Genomic DNA, 16,785 nt, shown 5'->3' on the forward strand with positions numbered 1-16,785 from the left:
CCGTGCCACCTACTGGAGTATACTGACATCTTGAGTATTCTAGATAGCTGTTACTATATGTAGTTCAGAAGCTTGTTGGGTATAGTTCTTCTTTTGATTGCATTTCTCAGGTGTTTAAACATTTATTTTTGTTTAGACAGTATTTAAATATTTTTCGTGTTGCAAGAAGCTCATCTGTTTTCAGGAAATTGTTGTCCATATATTTCCTTTGGTTTTTATCAAGTGTACCAAATTTAATAACTTAAATTGTAGAATGTCTTTTTATGCCATGATGACAATTCCAGTAGAGTTTTTCAAGTTCACTTCTAATGTGTTTAAACATTTCACATTGCTCTATATCATTGAGGAGTGATTCACATTAAACTGTATGTATTAAAATAACCTATGTCAGTTCACTGATGCTTTATTGTCCTTGTAAAAAAATGTGCAACTCATAGTGATCTTTAACATCTGTAGATTTGTCGGTAGATATAGAATCATTGTCAGATGTATGGTCCAGTTCTTTATTTTTTGTGCAAATCAGCCATCTGTGTTAAGAAATCCCTTCTTGCTTGACTGGCTGTTTATTATGTTTGTAGAGGAATGCAAGTCTTGGGATGGATGACTTTCCAGGTAAATATTAGCCCAGATCATGGGTGGACTTGGCATTCTAGCCTTTTATTTCCCTTTCTTTTTTTACGGAACACTCTCTTACCCATGTCAATCTTAGCCTTTTGTTTGGTTTTGTGATTTTAAATTTTAAATGTTGGTCTATTACTACCTTTTGAGTGTGGTCCGATAAATTGCAAAATTTGCAAAATAAGTAACATGTGTTGGTATACAGTACACCAGGTGGACTTTAATTTTCTTTATGCTTTTCTTTAGTCATTAATAAATGTCTGTATTAATATATACCATTCACCTCTTCATATTTAGTTTATAATTGTGTAATTAATCACAGCTTCTATGTTGATTACCTGATGGTTGCTGAGATTACAGTGGCGGTGGTGGTTGAGTGCCGCTGAGTCGGTATAGACTCATGGTGACCCTATGGACAGTTCCACTGTCACCATCCATAGAGTTTTCATGGCAGGATACGGAAGTAGATTGCCAAGCCTTTTCTTCTGCGTAGATAGTGCGAGTGTTGTTGACGTTATATGTGAACCTCCGCCGCCAAAACACCACCCCATACTGCTGCTGCCCAGTCTGGGTTATTGGAGAACCTTGCACCTGATGTGGGACACGAACCCACTACCCTGAGATTATGAGTCTTGTGATCTACCAACTGAGCTAGTCGGGGACTTACAGGGAAATCCTGTAGAGTACCTACAGGGAAACCCGGAGAAAAAAGAATGAACTACATTTACATCATGTGGTTAGCAAAAGCCCCAGGTCCAACCCATTGAATTCTACAGTCTGGCAGGTTTTCTGATTCTGTTTAATGCCTTAGATGCTGAAGGTTTGGGAATAAGAACCACAGTAACAATCAGTTAGGTTTTGAGATCTGGTGCTGGACATGTTGGGCATTAGTATTGGTCTGAAGCTACAGGGGTTTCTTGCCTTGAAAAGCCCATGAGAAAATGACTCAAATTATTTGTAACTGTAGGTTATTAAAATTTAGCACATAGAGTTACTAATGAGGATTCTGCTTTAAATAATTTTTTGTTATTTATTACAGTACATACTTTTCACCTATCTTATCAATCATGGGAAGCTTCGAGTCTACTTAGTTGACCTTTTATACTGCTGTATGATTGGATGCTTTTAAATGAATAATGCGTTTAGTACCTATTTCAGGTGTGTATACAATACCACAAAGTGCTGCTTATAATAATCATAATGAAGACAAATTTCCAGAGTGCTGTATGGCTTTTTAATAGACTTGTATAAAATAGAGGATTTTAATTCAAAATTAAGTAATGTAGTGCATAACAACAATAAGGGGGTATTCAACAAAAGTGAAACATTTCTTAAGCAATTTAACCACTTCAGTGGAATATAATAAAAGTTTATAAAGGTTGTGGTTCAGCTGAATAACTCACCAACAGGACTTTGAATCACAGGATTACAATAAATAAAAAAAACAAATAGGCTCTGTGGAAAATAGCTTTAGAATAAAACATCAATGAAGTCACAAAGGCAGACAAAAAAAACAAGAGAAATACGAGGACATGCTCTGATCATTGAATATCGTGGCCCAGCCTTATTTCTCTTCCTGTGCTGTGGGAATACATGTATCTGTTGTGTTCTCCATGAAGTGTCACAGAAGGAAACTCTTGACACATGATATAAATATTTGGAGCATTTTGCTCATCCCTTGTGTACTTCATTTGAGTTTAATGTTGTACATGGGGAAGTGAACTTCTATATCAGTAACAACAACTGGAGTCCAAAGTGTGCGTTGCAAAATGTTGTCTAATATGTAGTCTAAATATTTTCATGGTTTCCTGCCTCTGGCCATTGTGTTTCATATGGTTCATGTCAAACACCTAATAAGTGGGTGCTTCTCACTTTTGTGTTTATATTAGGTTACCAGATTTCCATAATGGAAAAACAGATCATTGGACTTGCTAAGGTGAATTTACTGAAAATCAGTCTTTTCACTGTGACTTTGCTGGTTGGGGAGGTTGTGTCTGGTTGTCTGTCCATCTTTGTTGATGGTACATCTTTTTAGCATACCCTGGCATCATTATATTGCTTTTTAAAATCACATGATATGACAGTAGTTTAAGTCACACAGAATTTATGACTCTTGGTGTGAACACAAAAGAACTAATCACACCCCTGTGCCAAAATAAAGGAAAAATGCTTTGTTTTTCAGAATAAGTGTGCTGCCACCCTATGATGCTTCACCGGTCATTATATCTTCAGAAACCATGATGGCAACTCATTCAGTGTCCATAGACAACTTCCAGGAGGGGCAACAGGCAAGTTATTCTATAATCTAATTGATTTTGGTCCATTTTCATTAATATAACATGTTGTGAGCAGGCCTATACTTTTTCTGTCTGTGACCTTTAATTTAAAAAGTGCCTTTAAATATAATATAATATTCTTTGACTGTAATAATTAATTTTATAGGTAAGATATAATGTGCAGCGCTGGGTTCCTGGGTTCAGTTTCAGAGCTGCTATCTACATGGAGTTTTCGGATTTTGCTTTGGCATGCTGCTGTGAAGTTAAATGTGATTGAATTATTAATACACTTTTATATGTGTGATGGGAGTCAAGTTTATACATAGATAATACACTGGTTCCTATGCCTGTATGAATGAGTGGGAAGAAACAAGGCTTTACTGAAAAAGACTTACATTTAATGTCATATGAGATATATTGCAGACATCTAGCAGTTGAGGTAAAAATCTAACCTTTTGATCTAAATGTTTTGCTTCTGCATAAGCCACAGATAGCACAACACCCAAGCAGCACCATGCCAACTGTCAAGAATAGTGGTAGTTGCATCATGGTACGGGGCTGCTTCTTGTCACCAGATCTCATCTCAAAAACCTGCTTGAATTTGTCTGTAATCTAAAATTAAGTTTCAAGGTTTCACAATAACTGAAGCACAGAAACAAAGTTATACTGCTGCACTTTGACAAGAAGAGAGCGAATGTTCTTAGGTGACCCAGTCAAAGTCCTGGCTTGGGTCCTATAGAAAATACACGGTGAGATTTTTAAGCAGTCTGTTAATCGGTAACAAACAGATCGGAATCGGAGCAATTTTGCCAAGAAGAATGGCTAGAATATTTCACTGTATTAAGCTGGTAGAGACCTATCCTGGATAATTTATAGTGGTGATTAAACTGCCAGAAGCTGTAACATAACATTGCTACTACCTATTACTGATGTAGGAAGCTGAATACATGCAGTAAGTACATTTCAATTGTAAAGTATATAATTTTATATAATTTTGCAGGTTTTGTTGACATTCAGTCTCCTTCACATATACAGTAGTTCAGTTTGACCATCACTGCTTTGAATAAGAAATGTTTGTTTGACAATGTTATGTGTATTTTAAAATATAATATTATTAGTGGAAGGTAAATACTGTGGATACGTAGGGTTGCACATGTGAAGCATTTTCAGACATGCTTAGAAATATCACGTACATGAATGATCTGAACTGACTGGCAAACAAGTCAGTTTTGCATAGGATACTAAGATAGGAGGATTAAGGGAAAATGAAATTCAATAAGATTTAGATTAAGTTAAAGATCGTATAAAAACTGATGTACATTTCCCCAGTACATCATCCCAGATTTAATGTAGGACAGATGCAGGGCATTACATGCTAGTAGAAAAAACATGAACTATCCATATAAAATTTGAGGGAATACCCAGACTTAAGTGTTTATTTTGACACATAAAGTAAAACATCTAGACAATGTCGGGTGGTAATAAGACAATGGATTTAGGAATACTGGCATATATACAGTACTTGGAAGTGTAAACTTTAAATCAAATTAAATTTAAATCAAAAGATGTTAACATTGTACAACGCAGTATTATGATTTCACTTAGAATACAGTTTACAATTTTGGTCACCATGTTACAGAAAACATTCCCAGCTATGAGCAGATCTAAGTATCTGTCCATTCATCCATCAAATCATTTTCTTCCTGGTAAGGATTATGGCAACTGGCACAAAACTCCCATAAGTATGTATACAAGAATGTGCAATTTAGGAAACACCATTAAACCTTGGCAGCACATCTTTGGATGGTGGGAAGGAACTAGAGTACAACTCTACACAGACTTCTATTCAGTCCAGAACTAAATCCTGGATCCAGTGCACATAGAGCTACGAAGCAGCAGTGGATGTAATAGTAAAATTATGTGATACTAGTAAAGATTTCTGCATTCAGAAAGGGTTTCCCAGCTCTTATATAGTCAGAAAGAAGTTTATTTCACAATCTGAGTGCTTGTCCTGTTCTTTGATACGTACTTACTTCTTGTCCTGCTCTGTCTTGCTCTAGGTTCTGTCCTTTGATAAGCAGCAGACATTTTTCCACCTGTTTGTGGGTGTTGTTCCTGTCTTTTATTTTTATGTATTCTATTATGTCTTTTTTTAAGTCACTGGGACTGCTAAAGCAAGTCAGCTTTATGGCATTTTAGCACAACCTTTGTTGAAGGCTAAATTAACAGACCCCAGCAACACCTCTCACAATGTGCTTAAGTGGTGATATTGTGATGCTGGATAAGTGAGATGTATACATGTCCCACTTCAATCTCATCTCACTTATAACATGTCTTTTTTTTTTAGAAATGTACAATATATAAAATATCTGAATATGATTATTGCACAGACACAGGTGTTAGTACTTGAAATTTATCAACTTTATGTTAATGTGTAGTGGGGAGCTGACATCCACTGTATATAAAGTCTCCCTGGTACATGCATTAAATCCCTAAAGATATCAGTGAGTCACCTTCCCCAAGCTTTCAAATCTCTGCTCGAAACCTTTGTTAGATGGGCATTTATTTAACTGGTTGTGTGTGCGAGAAACTGTATTACATGCCCTCACCTACTGTCACCTCTCTGTGTGTATTTTTTTGTTTTTTGTTCTTCTGTATAGCCACTATTTGAGAATATTAAAGGTGGTGTATTAAAATAAAGTTTATTATTATTGCTGTTGTTGTTAATAATACACTACACTATAGCAGTGTAGGAGGTTTTGGCTCATCTTACCTGCTTGGTAGTTAGAAGCTAGGGTGTTTGTTTCAACAACATGACTGAGTAGGTTGTTCCACACTCACACCTGTGCCAGATGCTTGGTTTCATCTCTCCTGTCTTATAAGTACATTTTTTCAATGACCTGGTTGATTTAAACCCGTGGTTCTCAAACTTTTTGGACCAAGTGCCACCCCTGATTAAACAAAGCATCCAAGTACCACCTACAAGTCATCTTCTCATAGGAACCACAGAAAATCTCAATGACCAACATGAGTGTGCACGCACACACACTCACACACACATATAAAAAGTATTATAATCATAAACTTTATTTTATATAGCACTTTTAAAGGTGGCTTCTCAAAGCACTTTACAGAATGACAACAGGAACAACAACAATTAAAAATAAACAATAAAAAAGCACCATTTCAGTGAGAGGGGTGAGCCTGTTTAGTCGAGCAAAGCAGACGTGAATTCATTGGTCGGGCCTTGATACAGGTCACAACAGTCTAACAGGTTTTAAATCCTCAGGCATTTTCCTGACTGCCAGGGCCTCACAGTGGATGCTGCAGTGCATCCACTTCATATCTGGAGCAGCCTCTAATTCGTGCAACTACACTGCTGCGTCAGCTTGTCATCGCTCTAGTACTGTCTGTACAAACTACAATGCATTTTATTCAGTCGATGCCATTATCTTCGATAATTTCATTCAGAGGCTGAAATATGTGCTCTCCTGTAGTTCCTGTTGATAGTGGCTTACAGAACATGAAGTCCTCATGGGACGTGTCCTCAAACTCGTAAACGAGCAAATTGGCCAAATCAAAGGCATCCACGGACTCATCTAATTGCGGTGAAAAGCGTCTGCTCATCTTAATGCGCTCTATCAGCATACTTTTGACATCATCTGACATATCAATAATTCTATGAGTGACCGTGTCTTTCGAAGGGGGCAGCAGGTCGAGCTGTTTAGCAGCTTTTTCTCCACACATAATACGTGTCAGCTCTTTTGCCAATGGTAAATAAGGTTCTTCACAAGTAGTGTGGGGCTTACCTGCTTTAGCAATCCGCAAACTTGCATTTTTCCCCGTTTGCATTTCAGGAGTCCGTCTCAGAAGTTAAAAGAAGTTTTTATTTCATGCAAATGGGAGCGAAACACAGAGACCCTCTGTGTATTTTTCTCAAATTAACCTAGAATAGTCCTTAAATATTTGTCTGCTATCAGCTGTGCTGTGCTTACAAGATTGGCATTGTTCCAAAATCACGCACATTCTCCTACCTCCCTATTTGCTGGAGATTTTTAAATACAATTTAAATACAGTTTTACAACTTTTTTTAAATACAATTGGCCGCTTACGTTTGTAGCACGTATTCATATTTATGGTTATAGAATATTTGACACATAAACTAATTTTATTAAAATAGAAAATATGAAAACCCATCCCTATTTTTCAGGGTCATCTGGCGTACCACCTAGGGGCGCTCCGCTCCGTACCATAGTTTGAGAACCACGGATTTAAACCAGTGGGCCCAAAAATGCTTATAAGAGTGTTTAACAAAGTCATTTCTGCCTGTGTCTGCACATTAATTGTTAATTAAGACCTGTTGAAAAAGCTGTAGGAGCCATTTTAAACCTAACTGAAACTTCCGTTCCTTATATTTCTTGTGAATGATGCACTTAAAAGAGATTATTTATAAGATTATGACGATCTGCGTATCGTCCTCACAACATAATTACTGGAAAATCTTTTTTTGTTTTTATTTAAATCATGCATGCGCTCGAACACAGTTTCTTGTGGGTTCACTGCTCAAACCACATCGTGAAGTATAAGTACCCGGAATATAACTTGGAGTGTGTTGTTTTTATTGTATTTTATTGAAAGTTTTTTTTTCTTATAAATCTGTGGGAAATCCATCTCTGCTGTTGACAGAAAACTGTTCACATCAGTAACTTGGTTCCAACCACATTCTCAGTTACATCATTGGACTATTTTAGTAGTGGCATAATTGTACATGTCTGAGACCCCTGTGCTAGAGGATATTCTAGGCAAAGCTCACACATTTAGTAAATAACATAGCGATATCTATTCATTTTCAGAAAGTAGTTTTTACGAGGATCATGACAACCTGGAATATATCCCACAAGCATAGGGTGCAAGGCTGGGATTACACTCTGGATAGGATGCCAGTTCATCCCAGTGCATACTCAGAAAGGAACACACAAGGAAAACATAGAAATATCAATTAATCTAGTCAACATATCCTTAGGAGGAAACTAGAGCATGCATAAAAGATCTTTGCAGACTCAGGAAGAACATATAAATTCAATACAGAGGGTGCCCAAAAGGAGTCCAGAATTCAACCCAGGACCCAAGAGCTGTGAGGCAGCAGTACAATAAGCATGCCAAAAGTTTTATTTTTAACAGTTATTACTGTAAATACAAGTATATTAATTTAAATAAAATACTATTTTTGAAATGCCACTTAATAAGTGATTGATGGGCCTTCATTTTTGGATCATTTTAATTATTCTATACCAGTGTGTTTATTAGGATTTGGACCAACTTTTCCAGTCCTTGTCCTGGAGCACCCATGTCTTTCATTCCAGCTAAAATCTTGTTTAGTCTGAGTAAACCTTTTTTTTACATAATTTTCTTGACCTGATTTTTATTTAGAAATAGCAAAAACTCTTAATTAGTAGGACAGGTATAGAAGAAGCATGAACCCTGTATCATATGCTGGGTTTCAAACCTTTTTTAGCTTTATAGTTTTTTTTACTAAGAATGTATACTTATATTTTATTGTAGTGTAAGTATCAGAAACAATCCTTTAAGATTCATATTAGCTTGTGCTTATTAAACAGATGTATTTGCATATTCATAAAAAGTCTTTGGTGTATTTAAAACATCTTTCCATAATGTTTCTTAGTCTGGAATGACAGCAAATAAATGCAGTGGCAAACCAGACAAAGTTCAATAGGGATGTAATTTGCTTGTAATAGTCTATAGGCATGCAAAACTAAAGACACTAATTATTAACCCTTAATATTGTTATAAAAGATGAAGGTCTTTTACCGTACCAAAACTGCTGTGCTTGAAGCAGACTTTTACAAACTTGTATTGGAACAGGTAGTGTGAAATGGATACATTTGAAAATTTCAAAATGGCAAAGGTAAATTTTTGTAGACAGTTGTATCAAATGTAAATGAAGACAACATATTTGTTGTGTTTGACTGGGGACTACCACAAGACCTTTAAGATATAACACAATATCAATAACTAAAAGTGATAGTCATTGTTTATTTGAAGGATAGGAAATATAAAACTTTTGACAGTAAGTTTGAAAATAATAAACATTTTACACAAGTCAATTATTTGTGGTATGGGTTAAGGGAACCAAGAACCTATCCCCCAAGCACACGGTGTACACGGTGGGATGATACTTCTGTCAGAATTCCATTTCACAGCTACTACTACATAGTACATAATATGAGGCCAGTCTAGAGACAGCAGCTAACCCAAATAGAGTAAAGCTGTTACTTTAAAGTACTTATTGTGTAGCTGCTCTGCATGCAAAACATCTGGTTACTTTAACCAACGTTATCAAGATGAGTAGACATAGTATCTATGACTGTAAGCACCAGAAAATCTCAAGCTTGCAAAGTATTTTTAACACTCTTGCCTTCAATTAAAGTCATTGTTATCAAATCACAAGTACAGGAATCACATGGAAAGCATCTCTGATCCTTCTCTTAGCAGATGATAGAGGGAGGATTTATTAGTCTTGTGATAGACATTCATAGAGTCCCAAAACTATATGAAACAGTTCTAAGATAACTTTTTTGATGGTATTTGTATAAAAATGTTAATTATAAGGATTTAATTTGCTGATGTATCCTGTGATTGATTCTTCAGTAATTAACTTCTTGTCATAAAGATATTATCTAGTAAGGAAAAACCTAGTACGGAACTTCTATACTGTATATATACCTTACATGTATAGAACCTACACCTGCTAGATAGAGGGACAAAAACTACTGTATAATTAGCATATCATTGACAAATTTGTAATTTATTTAATTCTAAATTGCAGCCTCTGTAACAAGTGTGATGATAATTAAATTGACATTTAAACTTCAATGTTTCTGTATTTTACAGATTAGCTGTAAATTCTTTTTAAGTGGTAGTTTCATGGGAAATGCAGTAAAATTTAGTGCATATACAGTCATTTTTAGTTCCAGTTTTGATGAGACAGGAATGCATTATTTTATATGTCCATTAGCATGATAACTTCTGGTTCATTACTGTTCTTTACTTTATTCCCATCTATTTAGGATCTGCCAGTAGTCAATCATCTGTGTTTATGGCTATAACCCCTGTACCAAACAGAGAGCATTAGGACATCCATCTGTTGGAGCTGTTCATTTCAAACACTGCAAATGCCGTACAGTTTATGGGTGATCATAAATGACAATGTATGCTTTAGTGTAAGAAGCTGAGCAGGTTTTTGCAATTTGGACCAGATTCAAGTGGCACTTAGTTGTGCGATTCTGCTAGGGATACTTGTCTGCTAAGGACAGGGCTCAGGCCTGAAACAGGAACATGCACTGCAGGGTTTAACCTGAGTTCAGATTGACTGGATTTACTGGTTGACAATCTGGTACACTTCCACGGGTTCTAATTTTTCAAACACATGACACAAAGTATTATTTGAAACGGTTTAGATGAGTAAAATTAGGAGTAACTTCAATAATAAACTTTATTTTATACAGTGCCATTAAAAGCAAGTGCTCAAGGTGCTTTACTAAAAAGTAATAAAAGGTTAAAATTATAAACCCGCAACAAAGATTAAAATTGGCGGAAACAAACAGAAAGGTTTATAATGTAATAGACGATGCAAAGAGGCAGACAGACATCAATTAAATAAAAGCATTTTTAAAGAAGAAAGATTTGAGTCTGTTTGAAGGTGTTGAAGGAAGCTGACTCTGTTATTTTTGGAGATAGAATTCCAGAACTGTGGGGCATAGCAGGAGAAGGCCTTGTCACCCATAGAATGTAGATGAGCTTAAAGGACAAACAGGAGACCAGAATCAGACGAACAAAGGATGTGAGGTGGGGAGTAGGGACAAAGTCAGACAGCTACTGAGGTGCCAAGCCACGTAGAGCCTTATAGTTGAGCATGAGGATTTGAAATTGAGAAATTGAGACAGAACCTGATAGGAAGCCAGTGCAAGGAGCAGGTTCAGAGTGGATTTAGAAACTCCAGCGAGTAGGGCTTTGTAGTTATCAATTTTAGAGGAGACAACACACATTTCTGAATTGGAAGAATTAGTTTTTTTTTCTAAAGTCCTCAAGAATTTCAGGGTGTTTTCTCATACCTGAACACTTTGTTCATTTTCACAGTCACACTTTTAATTATTTCAGCTCTTCCAGGGCCTGGGTGCCCTGGACTGATTTCACTGTACTAAACTTTATATGTTGTCAAAGTCATAGTTTGCTACCTTGAATTGGATGTTTTTTAACAAGAAAATTTCCAAAGAGATGAGATCAGCAGTATTGGAAATTCCTCTTTTGTGGAACTGTCATCCTAGCAAATCCCCTCCCCTTCAATATAAAGAGTACACTCTGATGGAGATTTAAACACAAAGTTAGACTATATATCATATGTACTGATTCAAAGGAGTGCTGTGTTCTTTCTGAAATCTTCTGTGCACCAGCCAAGTCACACCAACCTTCTGGCAATCTGAGTGTCATAAACATACAAACTTGGAATCAGCGGGTTGCGCAGACATTGATAAGCTTTGCTGCATGAACCACAGCATTCATTGGTTTTGTCCTTTTTTTTTACCCAGATGCAAGTAGTAGCACAGACGAACAGTGACCCAGAGCAAAGGTTTACGGAAGGAAACAGCAGTGGCGGAGGCAGTAGTCCAGCCCCTGCAGAATCACAGAAACCAATGGATGCAGATAAAGAGTCGATATACAGGTATTGTTCCTAACCCTCTGTCTAAAGGGTATGTTTCCAGCATGAAACAGTGTGAACTGGATCACTTATGTAAAATATGTTAAACACTTTTCCCTAGTGTTGGTGTTAATAGGAGGGCACAAAAAGTGCAATATATTTGTGATTTGAAGGTGCTAATGTTGTTCCTCTCTGCAGGCATCCGCTCTTCCCATTATTGGCATTGCTCTTTGAGAAATGTGAGCAGTCAACCCAGGGTTCAGAGTGCATCACCTCTGCAAGCTTTGATGTTGACATTGAGAATTTCGTAAGGAGCCAAGAAAAGGAAGGGAAAGCTTTTTTCAGTGAAGATCCAGAGCTGGATAACCTGGTTTGTTGTTTTTTTTTCTTTAATTCAGTACCCTAACATGTTAATAAAAACTAATGGAAAGTGCAAAGAAATGTCTTATCCAGGAGTCAATCTGCGTACTTTAAGTTTAAGTGCAGCCTGGATTAAGGTTTGGGCTTCTTTCTTATATACTTTATTCAAAATCATTAAAACTAAGTTGTAAAGCTAGAAACAGCCCATATTAATATGCTTGAAATTTCTGATCATAGGTATTTCTAAAAATTTTGTACTTACAACACTGAACTATTGAGGTTTGCTGAGCTGCTTACCAAGCTTACTCTTCGTAGCCTTGAAAAGTCTGTCTTTTCAGTCCTTTTTTAACCCCTTCAGTGCTAGAGTAGGCCTGTTTTTTACTTGCTTCTCCAGTTGCCAACATCTGATGGTTTGGAAGATGTATGACAGGCATAATCCACTCAAAATGTGGGACTGTTTCCTACTGAAACAATGCATAATCTAAAGACTGACATCTAAACTAACCTACAGTATTTTCTTCTGCATTAAGTTAAATTCAGGAGATTGTTAACAAAACTAATATTTATAATTTGGGATTATGTTTTAGATTCAGCACTATTCTTTACAGTGTAAAATGTAGTATTGTTTTCATAACTATGACCAATTGCTTACAAACTTGTACAGATGTAGGAGGTTTTATTTAGTAATGCCACATAAGAGATGAAAATAATCAGTTGTTGTGCTGCTACTGTGTTTTTAATTTTTTTCTTAGTGGGTATCCAGTTACCCGGCCTCATAAGTGACATATGCTCCAAACACTGAATCATTGATGCCAAAACTAACTTATTAGACTCTCTTGTTTTGTCTGTAGTTCAGTTACTGTTTTGTCTGGAACTTCTAATCTTTCATGTCTTGTGGCCATGTTGTGTGTGAGCAGGTCCAGGTTTCTGTGGATTGGAAATAAACATTTCCATAAAATATTAACGGGTTATTCAACAGTTCCTTATACAGTAAAAATAATATTTCAGAAAATTTTTTCTACACCTTTTTATGGTTCTTTTTTTTATTCTGAACCTGTGTGTGGAGTTTGTATGCTTTCCTTGTATACGGTACGTATAGGGTTTACCTGGGTGCTTCATTTCAGCCTGCCTTCCAAAGAGATGTTAGCTAAGATATTGTTGCCACTTATTGTTACAGTGTGCTTATATGCATGTCTCCCACTAAAGGCTCTGGGTCGCTGCTACTATCACCAAGAATAAGCAGCTTTCTGATAATGGATGGATGGGTAATGATGATTTGTTTCTTAATTTATTTGCAAGAGCACTTCTTTTTGAGAAAAAAAACCAATTAGTTCAGAAGTTCTTCTTAGGATAGATGTCTGTATTTTACACTTTTTTAGATTTTCCTTTGTAACTGTTATTAAAGTAATCTGAATATATTACATATAGCTGTTGGGTTTTTATACAATTATTTGCTACTCTTTTAAAAATAATTTATTGATCAAAAGCTTTTTGGAATATAAAAATTGATCTGGTTCTTTTCAAACATTAGATTTTTTTATGTTTAACACCTTTAAAGCAAAATCATTGATTATTCAAGGTTTTTAGAAATAATTTACTTTGCTGTATTTTTGTTGCTGTTATTTTTTTATTCAGTGCATAAAATCTATGATATAGGTACACTTCAGAACTTTTAAACTTCTGTGGATAATTTCTATAACATTACACTTACATTTATGTGTATATTATTTGTGAAATAATATACTTTTATTTCCCCCAAATTGTTCTTGTGAATTTCAGAATTGCTATATCAGTCGGTTGAATTTACAACTGTACATTTAATTATTTTTCCCAATTTTAATACGTTTGTCTGTTTTTTCATTGCTTCATGCGTTTCAGATAATTTTGTAACTATTAGAACATAAGGACAGTCACATATGAGTGGGAGCTATTTGACCCACGTGGCCCATTTGGTAGTTAGCAGCTAAATAATCCAAGCATCTTATTGAGGTTCTTCTTGAAAGATGCCAACATACTGACACTTACAACATTGCTTGGTAGCTTTTTACATATCTCACAACCCTGTAGAAGTAAAGACATCCTGTTGCATGTTTTAAATGTATTTGTGTCCTCTCTGGATTGTCTGTTGATTTTCAAGCTTCATAACTGATAACTAAGTGAGTTTTATTAGTGATTTTTTTTTTGTAATGGCATATTTTTACTTTCAGATCTGAATATTGATCATTGTATCTAATATATTGTTCTTGTATGTGTTAAGTTACATTTTTGCTATCTAAAACATTGCACAAAAGGGTCTGTATGAAGGAAATGGCTGTGATGATGGAAGCTGACAGTGACTGAGGGATTTTCTGAAGTGATGCAATCTCTCTGGAAGTGATACCACAACTGATGACACCAATTCTTTCAGGACATTCAATCCCAGTTTCTGCAATAGCAAAGAAAAAAAAATGGGACCAAATGCATTTGTCCACAAATGTGCAGAAACCAGTGTCTCATAATATTCTACTTAGAGATGAGAATTGTACACAATATCTTCTTTTCCTGTCATTGTGAGCGATTCTAGTTACTCCAGATGTTACTCCTTTACAATAGTAATGCAACTCCTCTCCCTCACTCATCGAAACTCAGACCAAATAGAGAGATTTTGGGAAGTTTGTCCAATTGCACTCCTTTTTTCACTTTTCATTTTTTGTTATCTGTATGATGGTTGTGGCATGGAATAACACTGTACAAATGCTGTGTGTGTCACACACACAGTGTGTACGAAGGTCACTGAGATTAACTGTGTATTCAGGTACCAACAGGACTGAAATGTGAGAAACTGCTTGAGTTGCCCTCAGAACCAGCCCTCTTCCACTATGAGTGCTATGACATCTATCACTAAAACCTTGAGTATGGGAAATAGGGAACTATAATACATAATGTACGACTGGTATTTTTATACAGACCTACTTGAAGCTAAGTATTTGAATCCTGCTAAGACAGCTTGCTATTCTGTAGCTTTTAGGGAACTTGGAGTTCCTGAGTGAAGAATCCCTTGGCTTAAAGCAACCTCTCCTGCTTAGTGGGTGTATTTTAGAATAGGGAGATAGTCTCTCATTTATTTTGTGGCTTCTGGGTTTGCAAAGAAAGAGAGATTTAATTATAGGTTGTATTCTATTTTGTTTAGAAGGCAGCTTCTTTTGGCCTCTGTAGACATTATTTAACAGTTGAATACTTAGTAGCAGTCTGGGGTTTTCTCGTGGTCTAGTCATAGGTCTCTGTAAACGCCTTGTCTGTAAACTTCTAATATACATACACATATTGAAACATGTACAAGATATGACAGTTACCAAATTCTATTTCTATTTTTCTATTTCCTGCTGTGCAGATACACAAAGGTCATTTCACACTTTTGTAACAATTGTTCTTAAGTCTTAACACACCTACCCATTTGCTGGTTAATAATTTTAATAATATTCCATGTTGGACTAATGTACTTTGGAATATTATTAACTGCTTTCAAACCCATGTCACATTCTCAATAATTCTTTCTCTTCAGATGGTGAAAGCCATTCAGGTGTTACGTATTCATCTGCTGGAACTGGAAAAAGTGAATGACCTCTGCAAGGACTTCTGTAGCCGCTACATTGCCTGCCTGAAGACCAAGATGAACAGTGAAACTTTGCTGAGTGGAGATCCAGGCAGCCCGTACTCACCTGTACAGACACAGGTATGACTGCTGAGTTCCTTTAAAGTAATTGGTTGCTGTTGATTTAAGATAAAAATAATCCTGAAGAAGAATATACAATCCATAACACTGATGTGTTAATCAAAGTAAAATCAATTGACTGATCAGCATCAGTTATTTTTTTTCCATTACTGCACATTATTCTCATAGCACACACACATTAGGTTCAGGATCTCCTGTTAGTGTAAATCCTGATAATTTGCTTTTATGTTTGTACTTTCTTTGTTTAGAGATTCATAGTTGTCTTCAGTCAATAAATAGTAGGAAAAGGGTAATGATTTTAACTGACAGGATCTGTTGAGTTTGGGTGTGCTAAATGAAAAAAAAAATCTGCAAGACAAAGCTCTATGTTCATGTCCAGTTTGTCATTCCATCAGAGCAGCCTGCAGTATTACCTCCCGGTTTATAAAATGAAAACATGTCACTCCACCATTCTGCCTTTTTTTTCATGTATTTTTCTTCTTTTTTCGTGGTGTTTTTGTTCTGGTGCTGTTCTTTTTGACTTTTTTCAGTGCTGCTAATGTTCGATGTCCCATTGTTTCCATTTGTCATTATACAGCTACTATCAGCAACCAAGTACTGTATTAAGCAATTCTGCAGTGATAAGTGCAGGTTTGGTGGTAAAATCCATCCTACCCCACCCTCCCACCTTGCTGTCTAACAGCTAGATTATTGTACTAGCTTGTGAACTAACTAGCTATTTTATTATTTTAAGTCACCAAACTTATCCTAAATAGTGATTAATTTGATTATATAGGATTCATCAACGAAGTAGGTTACCCAAAATGCAGTCCGAGGAAGTGGTTTATGCTTGTAATAATTATGCAATAGGTATTTTTTTCACTTTGAAACTTAAGTGGCTAGTAACAAAGGGACACAGTATTTATGACCCAATGATTCAGCTATGATGAAACTCTGTTTTTTTTTTTAACATATTACTAACATAGCTTTCAAGGGTCCAAAACCCTAATTCGTGAGATATTCAATCACAATTTTCAATTTAAAACAATTTGTACTATTGATTTCTTTTATTCACTTAAAAAACACATTGGTTATTAACGGAATCACAAGTCTCTGCACCAATT

The 16,785-nt window shown here is 35.9% G+C and overlaps 1 protein-coding gene across 2 annotated transcripts in view; it reads left to right on the forward strand.

Moving 5' to 3' along the window:
- The window catches only part of pknox1.1 (pbx/knotted 1 homeobox 1.1), a 45,515-nt gene that overhangs the window by 9,822 nt on the left and 18,908 nt on the right, over positions 1 to 16,785 (forward strand). For both annotated transcript variants that reach the window (XM_088912987.1, XM_088912988.1), the window contains exons 2-5: positions 2,801 to 2,906; positions 11,501 to 11,634; positions 11,809 to 11,980; positions 15,512 to 15,682. In XM_088912987.1, coding sequence (XP_088769113.1) covers positions 2,856 to 2,906; positions 11,501 to 11,634; positions 11,809 to 11,980; positions 15,512 to 15,682 — 528 coding nt within the window. In that variant the 5' untranslated portion in view covers positions 2,801 to 2,855. The remainder of the gene's footprint in view (positions 1 to 2,800; positions 2,907 to 11,500; positions 11,635 to 11,808; positions 11,981 to 15,511; positions 15,683 to 16,785) is intronic.

This window comes from Atractosteus spatula, chromosome 4 (assembly GCF_055471065.1).
Source record: "Atractosteus spatula isolate fAtrSpa1 chromosome 4, fAtrSpa1.hap1, whole genome shotgun sequence".
Classification (NCBI taxonomy): Eukaryota; Metazoa; Chordata; class Actinopteri; order Semionotiformes; family Lepisosteidae; genus Atractosteus; species Atractosteus spatula.